Here is a 19,260-nt window from a genome sequence, read left to right as displayed (position 1 = left end):
TAGGGAAATTTATATAAAAGACATTGAAAACAACCTAAATAAATGAAGGCATTGCCATGTTTATTGACAGGAGGTGGCCAGATTGTAGATTTAAATCCCTCCAAATATTTAAAGTTCTTATAATCAAGTATTAAGAAGGTCTGGGGGGAGTGAAGAACATGTGCTACTTCTAAAATTTACATGAAAGAGCAAATGGTTTTTGCATGTTTTTCCACAGAGCAGAGACAAGCCATCATTAATCATCCCTCTCTGACTTTCTGGTCCACAGAATTGGGAGCATAATAAAATGGTTTTTGTTTAGTCATTCAGTTTGGGGTGGCTCTTACAAAAAGGAGATAACCAGCATGTCCTTCACTCATAGAGGACATTTTCCACATCTTCCCCTTCTAGGTCCTTGGATCCACTGAGTCACAGGAATGACCACTGCAACACTCTGTACTCCCAGATCCCGGACCTCCTCCCCAACAGTGATGTCCTCATCTAAGCTACAGCTGCCTCTCTTCAGTTGACAAAAAAGGAAGAATTGCTCCAGGATTTATTGGCCACCTGAGTGGACTCTGGATGAGGAACACACAGAGGCCTCATCTTACCATCCCTCCAAGTATCCCCTGAATTCCTCTCAGGATTGTCAACTGGCAGGGCACTGAGCAGAGCAGCAGGTCACAAAGTCACCATGCCAACCTTCCTGTCCATCATAAGGGACATCACAGGGAATTCTGCCTCCTTGGGGTGGGGGACAGGCTGCACAGGTAGTGGACCATCCCTCAGGCCAGCCATCTTTGCCTCTTCTGCCTTGAGGGCAGATACCGGGGGAGGCTCACAGCGCGCCTTGTTGAAAGGGCTGGAGGGGCTGAGAGCCCTGGGAACGGGCAGAGGCAGCAGAGGCCGTGGCCTGAGGTGACCTGAGTGGCTGGTGGCCGAAAAAATGGGGAGGGGTGGACTTGTCATGCCGGGACCCACACTCTTCCTGCTGTTGGTGCTGCCACCTCCCCTACTGAGCGCAGGGAGCTTCCAGCACAGTGGTCCAGACTGGAAAGACCTCCACCGCCTCACTCGGGACTGGGGAAATCTCTACCGCCACCTCATCCAGAATGAGGGAACTTTCCAGCATCTCCGTGGCCCAGCCATCTGGCTCCAGGAGAACAAGGAAAAAGACAAGGATTCCTGCCAGAGCACATATGACCTCTACTTCATCTTGGACATGTGAGTGGCCCTTCTGCCCTTCCCAGCGCCATTGAGTGGTGCTATCTCTGCTGTCAGTATGGGCAAGACTTAAAGGGACACCAGCTTCTGTGAGGGGAGAGGGAGGAGTAGTCTTGGTCAAACCCAAGGAACAGAACTCTGTGGCCTCCTTGTACTGAGAAGGAATTCCCTGGACATTTGTTTCTTGGGACTTTTTCTTTGGGAAAGGAAAATGGGCCACCATAGTTTTCTGGATGGCTCTCAACTTGGCTTGGACTTGTGATCTCCATGCCCCTTAAACACCTGCAGGGGCAGGTGATTTCTAGGAGCTATCTTCTCAGCAGTTGTGAGAAGCTCACTTTGGGTTTGGAGTTGTGCTTGGTTTTTGCTTTGTTTTTACCAAATGACCTCTATTTTTGCCCAGCCCCAGAGTGTCTTCTGTTGGGCACCCTCATGCTGTCACTGCATAGAATGGCCTTTGCTTTGTTGTTTCTAAGTTTTGCTTCTTTTTTGATAACTTGGAGACACATGTTACAGTTTGTGCATACTTTCAGAGCAGTTTTGTCTGTCTAATTTTGTCCCTGGGGAAACTGGGCTGTGCATTAGGCACTTTCTGTGCATAAAAGAAAGAAAGGAAGGCATGGGTCCTCAGACTGGAAAGATTGCCTTGTTTCCATTTTCAATTTCTCTGTAGCATTGTGAATAAACATTATATATTTAGTAGTAACAATGGTATAACTTCCAGTATCACTGAAGCCCTTTACAGTATACAACCCAAAGTCTTTTACTGCACATCTGTCATCATCAAAACAACCTGGGATATAAAACAGGAAAGTATTTGCATGTGTGATCTCCTGGAAAGGGTGCTGGGCTCCCGGGAATTGGGTGAAGTAAGCCCAGAGGCTGGTGTGGGTGACAGAACTCAGGTTTCCTATGTTGCCCTAATTCTAGGATCCAACTTGCACTTCCTCTGATTCCTCTTATTCTTTATGGAGACTGATGACTGGGGGGATGTGCCCCCCCCAGTTCCCCAACTTCTAAGCAAAGGCAGCAGAAGTGGGAGCACCCTGTTAGCTAGAAGAGAAGTTCCCTCCTTACTTTCCAGTGGAGGGACTGCTGAGATCCCCTGGGCACGGCTTGTCTGGTTGCTCCTTAGCACAGCCCAGGGTAGTAGTGATTCCGCTCTTGGGCACTAGGGCTGGGGATGGATGAGCATGGTGTGGGGATGACAGCCTCTTTGGGTCAGTCTTTCCAGAGAGTGGCAGTGACTCCAAAGTGTCCTCTCAGAGCTTCTGTTACAGTGCCCTGCCCACACCACTGGTCTCTGCGGTCAAACCCATAGCTTATGTGCTTTGGTTGGCAGAGGACACTGAAACTTGGATCCACTAAGCAATAACTCCCATTCATCTCTCCCCAGTCCTTGATAGTATCTATCCTATTTTCTGTATCTGTGAATTTACCTATTCTAGGTACCTCATACAAGTGGAATCAAACACTAGTTGGCCTTATTTTGTTTAGTAGGCTTATTTCACTTAAAATGTTTTCGAGGTCCATCCATGTTGCAATATGTATGAAATTTTCATTCTTTTATGGTTGAATAATATTCCTTTGCATATATATACCACATTTCCTTTATCCGTTTATCTGTTGATAAGTACTTGGATTGTTTCCATTTGGGACCTATTGTGAATGGTGCTGCTGCAAACATTGGTTTGCATGTATCCACTTGAGTCCCTGCTTTCACATCTTTTAGGCATATGCCTAGGATATACTGTCCTTTCCCACATAGGTTTGCCTCAGTATCCTTGTCAAAAATAAGTTGAAAACACATATTAGGCTTTATTTCTGGGTTCTCAGTTTCTTTCCATTGTTCTATATGTCTGTCCTTATTCCAGTACTACACTATTTTTATTATTATAGCTTTGTAATAAATGCTGAAATAAAAAATGTGAATCTGCCAACTATGTTCTTATTCAAGATTTGCTTTTAGCTATTTGAAGTCCCCTGAGATTCCATATGAATTTTAGGGTGGATTGTTCAATTTCTGCAAAAAAAAAATTGCTTTTGAGATTTCATAGAGATTGCATTGAATATGTAGATAACCTTAGCTAGTACTACCAATTTAACATTATTGAATCTGCTAACCCATGAATATGTAATGTTGGCTGATGAAAATGAGCTAATTCAAAGAAGGAAAATTTTAGAATTTTATTTGAGCCAAATTGAGCATTATAATCTTGGAGACAACTCTCAGAAGCTCTGAGAAGAGTTCCTGTGAGGATCCAGTGTTGTCTCTACAGCAGCCCGTGTTCAATCCCCACCCTGGCATAGTGGGTTAAGGATTTGACACTATTGCAGCTTGGCGTAGGTCACAGCTATGGCTTGGATTAGATCCCTGACCCGGGAACATCTGTATGCCATGGGTCCAGCCAAAAAAAAGAAGAAGAAGAAGAAGCAGTTCTGAGAACTGTCCCACCTGCCAGGAGCTAGATATACAGTTTTATATATTTTTGAGATAAAGAAGCAGGTATCATACTGACAGGTTAACATTATACATAGAGTTCATCAGAGAAGTTTTGGCCAAGTATGCACATAACAGAGTGAGCCTTTAGGTCAATGTGATTTCCCTGGCAGGATGAGAAAAAAAAAATGATCTTGATCTTAAAAATAGCAATGCTGGCTGGCACCAGAAGAGACCATTACACTCAAAAGTGATTACATCCTGCTGCCTTGAGGAGGTCTGAATAATGTATAATATAGATGCACAGTGCATATTTGGGAGAGGCCCATCACAAGTTGGGGGCAAGTTATGGGTATTTCAATTCTTAGTTTGATTATCCCTCCATAGAAAAATGTATGATTTTCTTTATATATGTATGTTTTTCCAATGACATATATTTTAAATTTTCTTTCATCAATTAATCTAGTTTTCAGTGTACTAGTTGTTGCTCCCTTGATTAAAGTAATTACTAAGTATTTTATTCTATTTGATAATACCATAAATTGAATTGTTTTCTTAATTTCTTTCTTGGAATGTTTATTATTAGTATATAGAAATATAAATGATTTTTATACACTCCATATCCTGTAACTTTGCAGAATTTCTCTACTAATTCAAACATTTTTTGTGAAATCTTTAGGGGGGGTTTACATGTAAAATTAGATTATCCAAGAACAGCAATATTACATCTTTTTTTTTTTTTTATTTTTAGGGCCACACCCACAGCATGTGGAAGTTCCCAGGCTAGGGCTCAAATCCAAGCTACAGCTGCTAGCCACAGCCACAGCCACAGCAACTCAGGATCTAAGCCACATCTGCGACCTACACCACAGCTCATGGCAACGCTGGATCCTTAACCCACTGAGCAAGGCCAGGGATCAAACCTCCATCCCCATGGATCTTTGTCAGGTTTTGCTACTGCTGAACCCTGATAGGAACTCCCCCCCACCGCGTTTTTAAAAATTTATATGCCTTTATTTCTCTTTCTTGCCTAATTGCTTTGGCTATAATACTATGTTGAACAGAAGTGATGAAAGAGGGCATCTTTGTATTACTCTTCATCTTTGGGGAAAATCTCTTAGTCTTTCACTATTGATATGTTAGCTGTAGGTTTTATATATTGGCTTTTATCATGTTTTTCATAGAAATTTTATTTTTTTCTTTCTTTCTTTCTTTTTTTTTTTTTTTTTTTTTTTTTGGTCTTTTTTTTGCCTTTTCTAGGGCCGCTTCCTGCTGCATATGGAGATTCCCAGGCTAGGGGTCTAATCGGAGCTGTAGCCACCGGCCTACACCAGAGCCACAGGAACATGCAACCCGAGCCATGTCTGCAACCTACACCACAGCTCGTGGCAATGCCAGATCCTTAATCCACTGAGCAAGGCCAGGGATCGAACCTGCAACGTCATGGTTCCTAGTCAGATTCATTAACCACTGCGCCATGACGGGAACTCCTCATAGAAATTTTCTCTATTCCCAATTTTAGAGTTTTTAGGAAGAAAGATTTTAGATTTTATCAAATTATTTTTCTACATCAGTTGAAATTTTTGTGTAGTTAGGTTTATTCAATATGTTAATTCTATTAATTACATTCTATTCTATTATTTACATTGATTTTCGTATGATGAACTATCTTCGCATGGTGGAAATAAATCCTACCTTTTAATATGCTACTGAATTCAGTTTGCTAGGTTTTTTTCATTTATATCCATATGGGATATTAGTCTGTACTCTTCCTGTAGGGTTTGGCTTTGGAATCAGGGTAGTGCAGGTCTCATAAAATAAGTTTGAAAGTGTTCCCTCCTCTTCAATTTTTTGGAAGTTTGAGAAGGATTAGTGTTAACTCTTCTTTAAATGTTTTGTAGAATTAATCTGTGAAACCATCTGGTTGTGGACTTGTCTTTGTTGAGAGATTACTGATTACTGGTCCAGTCCTTTTCCTAGTTATAGGTCTATTCAGATTTTGTTTCTTAATGATTCGGTTTTGGTAGGTAAGTTTGTTTCTTGAAATTTCTCTATTTCATCTAGGTTATCTATTTTGTTGGCTTTATTTATTTATTTATTTATTTAGCCACTGCAGCAACAGAGTAACAACACCAGATCCTTAACACATTGTGCCACAGGACAACTCCTCACTTCATTTTCTGATTTCAGTAATTTGAGTCATCCCTCTTTTATTTAAATCAATAGATATATAAAGATTTGTTGATTTTGTTGGTCTTTTTAGTGTACCAATTTTTTATTTCTCTATTTTTCTATTCTGTATTTTATTTATCTCTATTATTACAACCTTATGTATTTCCTCCCTTGTGCTAGTTTGGGTTACTTTTCTTTTTCTAGTTCCATATGCTGTAAAGTTAGTTTATCAATTTGAGATTTTTCTTCCTTTTTAATGTATTTGTTTACAGCTACAAATTTCCCTCTCAGTTCTACTTCCATTGTATGTTTTGTTTTTATTTTAATTTGTCTCCTGGTATTTTCTAATTTCTCTTGTGATTCCCTCTTTAACCTATTAGCTGATTAAAATGGTATTGTTTAATTTCCATGTATTTGTGAATTTCTAGATTATCTTCTGCCATCTACTTCTAGCTTCCTTTCATTTGGGTTAGAAATGATTTCCAGCTTTTGGATGATTTCCAGATTTTAAAATTTTTAAGAAACGTTTTGTGGTCTAACATGTAATGTATCCTGGAGAACACTTTTTTTCCTTTTTTTAGAGCCACACCTGAGGCATATGGAGGTTCCCAGGCTAGCGGTCCAATCAGAACTACAGCTGCTGGCCTACACCACAGCCACAGCAACGTCATATCCAAGCCGCATTTGCGACCTAACCAGGGCTCACAGCAAAGTCGGATCCTTACCACTGAGCGAGGCCAGGGATCAAACCTGAAACCTCATGGTTCCTAGTCATATTCATTTCCACTGCACCGTGATGGGAACTCCCCTGGAGAACATTCCATATGCACTTGAGAAAGATGTGTATTCTGCTCTTTGGGGGAAGAGTGTTCTGTACATTATATTTTAGGTACAATTGGTTTATGATGATGTCCACATCCTCTATTCCCTTATTTCTCTATTTTCTTATACTCTGTCTGGTTGTTCTATCCATTATTGAAAGTGGGGTGTTGAAGTCTCCAACTATTATTGCAGAACTTTCTATTTCTTCCTTAAGCTCTGTCAATATTTGCTTCCTAAATTTTGTTTCCCTGATATTTAATGCATATCTGTTTAGAACTATTTTATCCTTCTTAATGACATGACCCACCTGTAATTATGTAATGTCCTTCTTTGTCTTTTATAACAGTTTTTGTGTAAAGCTACTTTGTTACTTATAGTATAATCATCCCAGCTCTCTTTAGGTTTCTCTTTGCCTGGAATTTCTCTTTTCATCCTTTCATTTTCAATCTCCTGTTGTCTCAACATTGAAAGTGAGTCTCCTATAGACATCATATGGTTGCATCTTTAATCCATTCTGGCAGTCTATTCCTTTTTATTGGAGAATTTAATCCATGTACATTTAAAGTAATTACTGATAGGGAAGGAATTACTTCAGACATTTTGCTATTTGTTTTTTGTAGTCTTCTAGCTTTTTTTTTTCTCCCTAATTTTCTCCATGTCTGCCTTCTTTTATGTCTGGTTGATTTTTTTTTTTTTTTTTTTTTGGTAGTGACGCATTTTGATTCCCCTTTCACTTTCTTCATGTGAAAATATTTTCCATATCTATTAAAAGTATTTTTCTTTTGGTTATATGGTTATTAATGATTACAAATTAATATTCTCTCTCTTTTTTTTTTTTTTTTTTTTGTCTTTCTAGGGCTGCACCCATGGTTTATGGAGGTTCCCAGGCTAGGGGTCAAATCAGAGCTGTAGCCACCGGCCTACACCAGAACCACAGCAACTTGGGATCTGAGCCATGTCTGCGACCTGCACCACAGCTCACGGCAACACTGGATCCTTAACCCACTGAGCGAGGCCAGGGATCGAACCCGTGTCCTCACTGATGCTAGTAGGGTTTGTTAACCACTGAACTACGACGGGAACTCTGATAGTCTCATTTTATATATGTAATTTTTCCTGATTTCCTTTATTTCTTTCTTGTCAAAAATTATTGTTTTTATTTAAATGTGTTTGACATACATCAAATATATTTAGATAGCACCTCTATTATATCTCATAATTATTATTTCTTTTTTGAGGTGAGAATAATTAAGATCTAGTCTTTTAGAAAATTTGATGGTTATAAACATTTTCTACATTCACTAAACTGTGTGTTAGATACCCAAAATATACTTGTCTACTAGTTGCAAGTTTATACCCTTAAACAATGCCTCTTATTCCCCCAAGCCCCTGGTAACAATCATTTTACTCTGTGATAAGTTTGGCTTTTTTAGATTCCACATATAAGTATGATAGCATATAGTGTTTTTCTTTCTCTGCCTGATTCATCTTACTAAGCAAAAGGGTCATCAATGTGCCATAAAAGGTAGAATGGCCTTCTTTCTTATGGCTGAATTATATTCCGTTCTATATACATACAATGTCTTTATTTACTCAACTTCTTTTTTTTTTAACTTCTTTTTTTTTTTTTAAGTGAAGTGATTTTTTTTAATTTATTTTCCCACTGTACAGCAAGGGGGTCAGGTTATCCTTACATGTATACATTACAATTACATTTTTTTCCCCCACCCTTTGTTCTGTTGCAACATGTTTACTCAACTTCTGATAGGCACTTAGGTTATTTCTATACCTTGGCTATTGTGAATAATCCTGCAATAAACATGGGGGTGCATATATCTCTTCAATATCCTATGTTTCTTTCCCTTTAGAAGTATACCGGAAAGTGGAAATGCTGAGTCATGCAGTAATTCTATTTTTAATTTTCTCAGGAACCTCCATATTATTTTCCATGCTGGCAAAGCAATTTACATTCACATCAATTGTGTACAAAATTCCCTTTTCTATACATACTCACCGACACTTGTTTTCTCTTGTCTTCTTGATGGTAGCCATTCTAACAGGTTTGAGGTGTATCTCGTTGTCAGTTTGATTTGCATTTTCCTGATAATTAGTGACATTGAGTATTTTTTCATGTACTTAGTTGTCCATTTGATATCTTTGAAAAAAAATTCTCTTTCTCTGCATGTTTTTCAATCAGATTATTTGAGAGTTGAATGTGTCCTTTATATATTTTAGATATTAACCCCTTACACAGTATATGGTTTATAAATATTTTCTCTCATTCTGTTGGTTGCCTTTTCATCTTGTTGATTTCTGCTTTTGCTGTGCCAAATATTTTATGTTTGATATAGTCCCATTTGTTGATTTTTGCTGTCATTGATTGTGGTTTGGGTGTTATATCTAAAAATATCATTGCCAAGACCAATTTTAAGAAATGTCTTCCTTATGTTTTCTCCTAGGAAATTTTTGGTATCAAGTCTTACATTTAAGTCTTAAATACATTTGCAGTTAAGTCTGGGGGAGTGGTGTAAGATACAGGTCCATTTTCATATTTCTGAATGTATTTACTTTTTATAAACACCATTTGTTGAAGATATTATCTTTTACCCATTGCTGCTCTTGGATCCCTCTGTTAACCTTATATATGTGGCATTAATTCTGTGCTCTCTATTCTGTTCCATTCATTTATGTGTCTATTTTCATTCTATTACCATACTTTTAAAATTATGGTAATTTTGAAATTGAAATCAGGAAATAGATTTTGATATAAAGAATTATGATGACTACAAATTTGTTCTCTTTCCCAGGATTTTCTTGGTTTTTTAGGGTCCTTTGTGGTTTCACACAAATTTTAGGGTTGTTTTTTCTATTGTTGTAAATACATTGGAATTTTTTTTTTTTTTTGTCTTTTGTCTTTTGTCTTTTGTTGTTGTTGTTGTTGCTATTTCTTGGGCCGCTCCCGCAGCATATGGAGATTCCCAGGCTAGGGGTTGAATTGGAGCTGTAGCCACCGGCCTACGCCAGAGCCACAGCAACGCGGGATCCGAGCCGCGTCTGCAACCTACACCACAGCTCACGGCAACGCCGGATCGTTAACCCACTGAGCAAGGGCAGGGACCGAACCCGCAACCTCATGGTTCCTAGTCGGATTCGTTAACCACTGCGCCACGACGGGAACTCCCATTGGAATTTTAATAGAGATTATAATGAAGCTATAAATGGTTTGGGTAGTATGGACATTTTAATAATGTTAATTCTCCCAATCCAAGGTGTCTTTTCATTTATTTGGGACTTATACTTTTCATCATACATATCTATCATTTCTTTGGTTAAATTTATTCCTAGGTATTTCATTATCTTTTATGTTATTATCAATGAGATTGTTTTTGTTATTTCTTTCATATGTTTCATCATTATACATGCAACTGAGGGAATTCCCACTGTGGCTCAGTGGAAACAAATCTGACTAGCATCTATGAGGACGCAGGTTCAATCTATGGCCTCACTCAGTGGGTTAAGGATCTGGTATTGCCGTGAACTCTGGTGTAGGTCACATATGAGGCTAGGATCTGGCATTGCTGTGGCATAGGCTGGTGGCTACAGCCCCGATTTGACCCCTAGCCTGGGAACCTCCATATATCGTGGGTGTAGCCCTAAAAAGACAAATAAATAAATGGTCCAAAAATAAGAAAAGAAATGCAACTGATTTCTGTATATTGATTTTATATTCTGAAAATTTACTAAATTCATTGTTCAATTCCAACAGATTTTTTGGCTAAGTCTCTGGGGTTCTTTATATACAAAATTGAACCATCTGCAAATAATGATAAGTTTACTTCTTCCTTTCCAATTTGGATGCCTTTTGTTTCTTTGTTATGTCAATTAGCTCTAGCTAGGACTTTCAGTATTATGTAGAATACAAGTGGTAGAAGTAGACATCCTTGTCTTGTGCCTGATCTTCAGGCAGAGGGTTTTTTTGGGGTTTTTGCTGTTTTTTTTTTTTTTTTTTTTTTTTACTATTAAGTGTAATGTTAACTGTGGGTTTGTTGTGTATGGCCTATTTATGCTATGCTAAGTTCCTTCTATACCCAACCTGTTTGAGGTTTTTTTTTATCATGGAAGGTTATTGTAATTTGTCAAATGCTTTTTCTGCATCTATTGAGATTATCATGTGGTAGTTATCATTTATTCTATTAATGTAGTGTATCCCATTTTTTTTTTTTTTGCTTTTTTGGGGGGAGAGGGTGCTTCCATGGCATATGGAGATTCCCAGGCTAGGGGTCGAATCAGAGCTACAGCCGCCAGCCTATGCATGCCACAGCAACACGGGATCCAAGCCACATCTGTGACACACACCATAGCTCACAGCAACACTGGATCTTTAAGCCACTAAGTGAGGCCAGGGATTGAACCTGCATCCTCATGGATCCTAGTCATGTCCGTTAACCACTGAGCCATGAAGGGAACTCCTATCCCATTTTAATTTGCATATGTTGAACCATGCTCACATCCCAAGGATAACCCTCATTTGGACGTGGTATATAATTCTTTTAATGTGTTCTCTTTTTTGAGTTAAGTACATGTTTCTACTCTTTTTATTGAAGTATATTAATTTGCAACATTAGATTTGTTTCAGGTGTTACCATTAGTTAAGAAAGGAGTTGTCTTGCACATTAGCATGGAAGCTTCTGATAGAAAGTTTATACTTTGGGTCAGTTGTCAGAGTCCAGCATTTGCTATCTAGAAATTTTTGGACATAGCTGTGTAACATACATCTGCCTAGTGCAATAGGTAGAGCATGGGTTTTGAGGCTAAATCTGGGTTCAGACCCATGCTAGCTATGGAAATTCTGTGACCTGTAAGAGCCTCAGTTTTCTTATCTATAAAATGGAAATTATGCTGATATCATGGGGTTTTTCTGGATTTGGAAACCATGTATGTAAAGCATCAGGTATAATGTCTCAATGAATGATAATCTTGATAATGTTAAAAGAATCTATCCTTAATTTTATCACTATCTGTTGACAGATTTAGATGTAGCCTAGAGGACACAGAAGGGATGGTACACAGAACACACTAAGAGACATTTGTTGGAATATTGTCCCTGTCCGCCCCCGCCACACACACACACACACAAACACACACACTTTCAAGGAGCAAGAGAAAAGCAGATAGATGGGAATGGTTTATTCTCAAGGGAAATTAAGGGACCAGAAGAGTCATCAGAATCGCTGGAGGCTTTTTCTAACCAATGCCTCCTACATCATTTCCTCTGTGACAGCTCCACCAAGCCTGACCAACTCTCCTGGTTTGCCACCTGAAGTCCTTTATCCTCAAAGTTCCTGAGTTTCGAGCACACAGGTCTAACTGGCCACCCTTCCCACACTCACCGGATGAAGCCACCACCAGGGTGACCCGCTGAGGTCTCTGAGGGAGTGTGGCAGCCTTCAGCTACACAGGGTGGGGAGGAGTTGATACAGGGTCTGCTGGAAGCTGGGCAAGCAGAAATTCATCCCACACCTCCCTGGCCTTGGAGGTGCCCAAGAGAGATGCACCTCATCCCTCTGACTCAGGTCTTCTTCATTTTCAGGTCAGGCAGTATAAACAACAACTGGATGGACATTTACGCCCTTGTGGAGGATTTGGTCAAGAAATTTGACAAGTATGGCTTCTCCAAGTTTCAGGGTATTTTCCCCTGCCAAGCAGAATACACAGCTACTTAGACTTGGTGGGCCTGGGAGCCCCTCAGGTCATGAGCACAGAGCCCAGGGCAGGGAGTGTTCTGAAACAGAAAAGAAAGACTGATCATGCTGATTCCATCATTTCTCAGCACCTTTCTTGACTCCTGCGTCGGAGTCAGGGCACATTGTAGGAAACACAATTTGCCCTTGAGGACCTCAGAGATTAGGAAACAGGCAAATCAGTAACACGCTAATTTTAAGCACCAGGTGAGATAATGCCAAGGGCCAAAAGAAAAGGGCAAAGGTATAAGGAAAAGAAATTAAAGAAAAAAGCAAGATTTCCTAGAAAAAATTCAAGGATGGTTTCCTAGAGGATGTGGAATACTAAACTAAGCCTTAAAGGATGGGTAAAGACAGAATAACAGGAAACAGGTCTGTTTGGCTGGAGAGTAGGGTTAACTCAGGAAAATCTGGGAGATGAGGCTGGACAGGACAGATTTGGACCAAGGCCATAGGGCTTATAATGCCAGGCCAAGGGAGTTAGATTTCCTTATGTGGATAATATCAGGCTATAGATGATCCTTAGGTAGGAGTCTGACGTGATCAAAGTTATGTCCCAGGAAAGAAAGTCTGATATTGTGGGTAAAATGTGTTGTAACAAGAGCCAGGAGCGGTAAGAGCTTATCTAGGAACTTATTGTAGCAATTTAGCTAAAAGATAATGAGATTCAATTGACCAAAAGACAGTGGCCAGGGAGAAGAAAGGGAAGGATATATATAAATAGCTGCCAAGAAGGAGAATAATTTCTCTGACATGAGAAGAAAGAAGACAGAGAGGGCTGTAAGGGAGGGAAGAGGACTGAAGGTACAAAAAATTTACAGAAGAGGACAGCCAGTTGGGAGGTCCCCCTGCAAGAATGCATAAGTGTCTATCTCTTGGTTTGTGGTGTGTGTGTGTGTGTGTGTGTGTGTGTGTGTGTGTGTGTGTGTGTTTGAGAGAGACACACATTTGTGGAGCTTATGGTACAGGGTTGGAGCAGAATGCCATCCTGCCACTCTCTTCCAAGAAGATGTCACATCTCCACTAGGTCTTCTTCACCAGGATGCCTAAAATCCTATACTAAAGTTATAGAAACTTCCAGGTTTTGGGAAATAGACCCCAAAGCAGAAGCTCTGGGGTAAGGAGAGAGAAATTGTCATATACCCACTTCCTGGTTGCTCACTGGCTTCATTTTGAGCCTGTATCATTTATAGCTTCTAACAAGCATATGTTTCCTCCCCAGCCCTAAGATACGGATGTCTTTCATCACCTACTCCACACAGGGTCACATACTCATGAAGCTCACCTCAGACAAGTAAGTGCTGCTCTAATCCTCCAAGGCAGACCTAGTGGATGGGGTCCAGGGAGATTCAGGGAGGGAGCTGAGAATTTCCGCTGAGTGCAGGTTGGGCCTTCCTGGGCTCCCGTCCATGCCCACTCTAATATGCAGCCCCAAATTCTTGGCTCCCACTGACCCCTGGCTGTGCTGGTACTGGCACATCCCTGTGCTGCTAGACCATCTCCACCTGTCCTGTGTCCTCTCAGGGCTCCTCCCTTTTCTTTGAACTTGCTTTCTGTGAAGACTCCTAGGATCAGGTGGAGAGGATGCATGAGCCCTCTGTGAATACTGGCCTGTGTTGGGCACCTGCTATGTGTGTCACTCTCTGCTCTGGGCTAGTAAGGGACATGGGGAGGCAGAGTCAGAACCAGGAATCAGGGGTGGGGAGCATCAAAGTGCTGGGAGCTTCAATAGATGGAAGCTTGACTTTTTGATGGGTCTGAAGCAAGGGAGTCCATGAGTATCATTCCAAACACCAGGCTGGGCTGGAGTGCAGCAGGGAGGCATGACATGCCAGCATCCTAGGTGGGCCATAGGTGGAACCAGCTGTATGCCGAAAGACCTATAGGTGGGAAGATATCGAACTTCTGAGTAGCTGGGAGGTTAAAATGCTCATGATACAAATGGCTAGAACCCAGCTCTGTGGGTGAAATACCAAAAAGAGGTTGAGGACATTTAAAAGTGACTGGGCCCAGGATTTGTACCACAGAGCCAAGTTCAGGACCTTGGAGAGAAGCCAGAGCAGCCCTGGAGCAGGAACAGCAATGCTGCAGGGGAGGGGATGTGCTGGTGCCAGTGCATGGAGAGATCACTCCACAGGCCTGGTTGGAGAAGCAGAGATTGGGCTTCCTGTTCAATGAGCTAGGGGAAGTGTGTTCCTGTTGTCTGAATTTCACAGAGACCTAAGTGAGTTTGAGGTGGAAGAAAATGAGTCAGTGGGGTGCTATCATTCAGGAGGCAGAAAGAGAGGCAGGGTTGGGTGTGGGCCTCTGGTGGAGGAGCTTCCCATAAGGGAAAAAAAGACCACTGCCTCCTCCAAGGCTGGGATTCAGAACCTGAAGCAGGAGAGTTTTGGGGAGGCTTTTGAGGGCCTCCCAGATCCTCTCTACAGAGTGGAGGTAGGGATGTCTTCCTCAAGGAAAGGTGTCAGAAATGGGAGTTGGGCTCAGGGAAGCAGAAAAGATGTGAAACCATGGTTGATGGGGTGGAATTTTAAGAGGCAAAGGACTTGATGAGGGCATAAGCAGCCTGGTGTTCTTTCTAAGGACAGCGCTAGAAGTAGGGATGTGGGGGTAGCCCAAGAAAAAGACATGTTCAGGCAAGAGTGAGGCCTGGCCAGGCTCAGTCCCAGGGCTGGGGAGAGCTGAAGTTCCAGCATATTTGAGAGTGCTGTCAACAAAACAGAACTCTTTCAACAGTTTTCAAGAAGAGGAGAGAGTGTTTGTGCTTGGGTGGGCAGGGCGTCATTTGGCTTCCACTTGCCCTGGGTCACAGGTCTCCTCTCTTCCTGGGATGGGTCAGACAAGGCAGGACCTGGGGCTCTAAGATCTCACCCTGTAGCAGAATCTCTTCTGCTCAAGGCAAGAGCCACCCTTGAGGGTCACATTTTCCGTAGTCTTGCTGTGACCCCCTCAGCCCATCACACCAGATTAGCCAGAACTAAGCCCACCCCCTGGAGTGTCCCAGTCCCATCCCTTACTGTCTGCCTTCACAGAGGCCCATAGCCTATCCCCTTGGCAGCCTGGGGTCACTGCTCTTCAGCCCACACAGACAGCCCTCGAGCCTCTTTTCCAGATTATGGTCTTTCTCTTCAGGATCACTTGAAGCCCAGGAGCCCTAGACTCTAATGGAGCAGCTTGGCTATTTCCTTTAGCCCCGATCCAGAAAGGGGAGGACACTTTCAGAAATCCAATCCAGCTCAGGGGTCTGTGACAGGGGATCATGAGAAAGGACCAGGGGTATCAGGAAGGTGAGCTTTGCAAACTCTTCCTGGACTGTTGGAGACTAATGTGCCTTCACCAGGGACCCCTTAGGTGCCAGCAGTAGCGCAGGTCACGTTGTGAGGGCCAATTCACAAGTGCACATGCCTGGGTGCTCCCCTCTCACCATGGATGATCAAGGCTGGGCCCTTGCTGAGTCCCCTGAGGTCTGCATGCCTGAGACAGGGGTGAGTACATGGAAAGCCAGGCCCTGGCCTGGGACCAACAAGGCAGTGTCCTCCATGCTCACCAAACAGAGAAGCCCTGACCAAGGCCTGTCAGTGTCAAAGACATGGGAAGAAGGGTCATGACAGGATGACGTGTGTCCTCCTGTCCAGGCAGTTCTGCACACAGCAGAATGATGCCAGGGCAGCTGGTCTGTTTCATAACAGTCAGCCCTCATTCCACCACTAATTCTTTTTCTGATTTGTTTTCAGAAAAGAAATACAGGATGGTCTTAACAGACTTCAGAATGTGGTACCTACAGGAAACACATACATGCAGGAAGGCTTTAAAAAGGTATAGACACTATAGGCCTGAGATTTTATTCTGTTTATCAAGTTCTTATGGGCATTATTGGGTCATCTCACTGCCCTTCTCCAACTTTCCTTCATTTTGTTGCAGGCCAATGAGCAGATTGAACAAGCTAACTCAGGAGGTAAGTTGACTACTGACATCACTGTGCTCAGGTGGGACAGAGCCTGGCCCAGGCCTCAGCGAGGGCTGCTGCAGACCCACTTCCAATTCCTAGTGCTGATGCTTGGAGCAAATTCCTTACCCTCTCTGTGCTGCAGGTTCCTCCTCTGCACAGTGAGGAAGAAAACCACCCCCAGGACTGTGTCTGAGAACCACCTGGGGTCATGGCATACACTCCTGGTTCTTTCTAGATTGCAAGTTCTTGATCTGTGATTGGACTGAATGGAAAACAAAAGAGAAAATCGAGGAACCGCAAGCAGACAGGGTTCAGTTTAGGGACCAGAGACCTTGCTGTCCCCCTGGCTGCCCACACTTTTGTCCCCCGCAGTTCTGGCTCTGCCTCCACCCCTTCAGCTTCTTCCCTCTGGTTGAGTCTCGTCCTGTGACTGTGCCTCTGATGGTGGAAAAGCCTGTGCTCTCCCAGAACCATCTACATCTAGAGTGTAGGGCTGCAGCTCCTGCAGGAAAGATGCGTGGGCTGGTGGGGACAGGCAGGGAGCAGGGCAGGGGCCACTGCACAGGCACCTTGACCTCGAGTTCTGAAGGCCAGGACCCATAGAGCCAGCAGAGGTGCGTGTCAGCAATGCCCAGGCCAGAGCCCAGCTGTCCCCTGATCCAGCGGGAAGCCTTGTACAGTCCATGTGGCTGCTCCTCCCTTGCTCCCCTAAAGGCTTGTCCTCATGCAGTGACGTGGCTGGAGCTTCCTTTCAGGGCAAAGGCTGTGCCTTCTGCTCATGGTGAGGGTCGCTAGGAAGAGCTCTGGGCTGGTCTCAGACTCCTCATGTGTCAAGTGGGTGCTGGGCTAAGGCCCCTTCTCTCTCCAGGTGCTCTGGTTGGTGGGTGCTGGGGTCAGGGTGGCCTCTCCCCAGGAGGAGGGGATGTTGGGGGTAGTGCTGAGAGTCTGGCAGCCTGTGGCAGGTCACTCCAGGTGCCTTGCTAACGGGCCTCTCCTTGCTTCTTCTGCAGAAAACAAAGTCCCCTCTATGATTATCGCTCTGACTGATGGAACTCTGGAGTCAGTCTCATTGCAAGAGACTAAGCAACAAGTGAGTGCAGACCATCATTACCAACTTAGTGCTCCACGTTTTTGGTGAATGATACCAATGCTTTTTTCTCTTAGGCTGACAGGGCTCGGAAGCTGGGGGCAAATGTATACTGCATTGGTGTAAAAGACTATGAGACAGAACAGGTAATTCAGAACAGGTAACCAGTTGAGCCCACTTGGGGAAAACTTCCAAAGGCAGCTGTCCCAGGGTCCCTGAGAAGATGGCCCTCTAAAACCCCAAGTGTCTGGACAACAAGCAGCCTCTGCAGGTGAATCACAAGTGCTGTGTAAACCCACACAACAGAGGTGCTGGTGGAGGAGCTTTCCACTCCCTAAGGGTGGGCTACTGGATGCCAGGGTGTGGCCCTCTGAGTCTAACAGGGCAGGAGGCCAGAACCTGTCTCCTGGGATGGGAACTGCTGTGTCCTCAACCCTTGGATATGGGCCAATCACCTCCTCTCCACCTTAGTTATCGGAAATTGCAGACAGCTCAGATCATGTGTTTGGTGTGGACCAAGGATTCAAGGCTCTTAAAAACATCATTGATCCAGTGAGTGAGGGCTGATGTGAGAGGTGGGAGGAGGAGGCTTCTCACTATGCACCCGCCACTCACACCTCTTGCCTTTGCCTCTCATCTCCCTATTCTAGCTCATGACAAAGACCTGTATTGAAATTACAGATGTGGAGCCTTCTGATCTCTGTACTGGAGGTAAGAGCTGCAGTTGCTGTTGTAAACACACAGCAGTTTGTGTCTGTGTGAATGTGCCCAGTGTGCACTGCGGGTGTGCAGTGAGCACATGATTTCAGTCTGTGTGGAGTGTGCAGAGTATATTTGGTATACATATGGTTTGAATGGAATGAGTGTGTGTGGTGCGTGCACGAAAATGAGTGTGTATGTGTGTGAGTCTGTGTAAGTGTGGTGTCTAAGTACATGGTGTAGGCGTGCAGGGTGGTTGTACAGAAATGTGTTTGGCATATGAGTACACTGGACATATAAGTCTATGTTTATGTGAAGTGTGTGTGCCAGAATTATGGGGGTGGGTGGGTGTGTGGGTGTGTGTGCATGAAATTGCCCATTCTTCCAACTTTATTGACAAGTAATCAACATAGAGCTCTGTATAAGTTTAAGGTGTACCACATAATGACTTGACACAAAAAAATTGCTGAGTACCGTAAGTTTATCGTGCATATTTTTTTTAAAAAAAACAAGGTTTAAGAAATAAGAAAAACATTATTTTAATACCTTTTAATACCAAACCACTAGCAAATAGAATTCAACAACATAAAAAAAGGACAATTCATCAAGACTAATTAGAGCTCAGGCCTGAAATGAAAGCCTGACTCAGTATATAAAATATCAAGTGATTTTCCTCATCCAGAAAATGGAGAAGGAAAATGTAATTTTTTCCACAGTGAAGAAAAGAATTGGACAGTTCAATTCCAATATCATACTAGGGACACAGACTGACAAAACACAAACACAGCTACCACTGCACCCAATGGTTACGTGGGGAAGGCCTGTCCTGAGCTCTGGGACTGGACAAGGATGCCCTCTCTCCCCCGGGAGGGTCCTCGCATTGGTGAGGTGAGGACCCCATGCAGATACTTCCTGAGAGAAGCGCTCTCTCTCTGAGTAAGCCCCGCGTGTGCCAGCTTGTGTATCCACATCACGGGGATTCATAGAGCTGAGGCGGTTGGAGAAGGACACGCTTCCACTGGTGACAGCACAGCTGGATGCAGCTGGACGCAGACCCAGGAAGGGGGTCCTGGCCACTGTGCTCTTAACTGCAAGGCTCCAGGGCAACAGGTCCTGGGGTCAGACAGAGTAGTGTTCACATCTGAGC

General features: G+C 43.0%; 2 protein-coding genes across 42 annotated transcripts in view; both read left to right on the top strand.

Annotated features, from left to right (window-relative positions):
• LOC102164887 (uncharacterized) overlaps positions 1–3,140 on the top strand; it is a 96,821-nt gene extending 93,681 nt beyond the window's left edge. For 40 of the 41 annotated variants that reach the window (XR_014827453.1, XR_014827451.1, XR_014827446.1 and 37 more), the window contains one exon: positions 391–3,140. The gene's annotated coding sequence lies outside the window, so the exon portion shown is untranslated. The remainder of the gene's footprint in view (positions 1–390) is intronic. The other variant, XR_014827421.1, reaches the window with a different exon arrangement.
• ANTXRL (ANTXR like) overlaps positions 719–19,260 on the top strand; it is a 39,053-nt gene continuing 20,511 nt past the window's right edge. Inside the window, exons 1-9 of the mRNA XM_005654141.4 lie at positions 719–1,203; positions 12,228–12,299; positions 13,601–13,672; positions 16,113–16,194; positions 16,300–16,333; positions 17,338–17,417; positions 17,492–17,560; positions 17,886–17,966; positions 18,065–18,125. Coding sequence (XP_005654198.2) covers positions 926–1,203; positions 12,228–12,299; positions 13,601–13,672; positions 16,113–16,194; positions 16,300–16,333; positions 17,338–17,417; positions 17,492–17,560; positions 17,886–17,966; positions 18,065–18,125 — 829 coding nt within the window. The 5' untranslated portion in view covers positions 719–925. The remainder of the gene's footprint in view (positions 1,204–12,227; positions 12,300–13,600; positions 13,673–16,112; positions 16,195–16,299; positions 16,334–17,337; positions 17,418–17,491; positions 17,561–17,885; positions 17,967–18,064; positions 18,126–19,260) is intronic.

Source organism: Sus scrofa, chromosome 14, assembly GCF_054392235.1.
Source record: "Sus scrofa isolate SSC_HxYL_T2T_F1_AM1 chromosome 14, Sscrofa_HxYL_maternal_Yorkshire_Landrace_v2.0, whole genome shotgun sequence".
Taxonomy (NCBI): domain Eukaryota; kingdom Metazoa; phylum Chordata; class Mammalia; order Artiodactyla; family Suidae; genus Sus; species Sus scrofa.
This window is presented reverse-complemented; position numbering and strand designations above follow the sequence as displayed.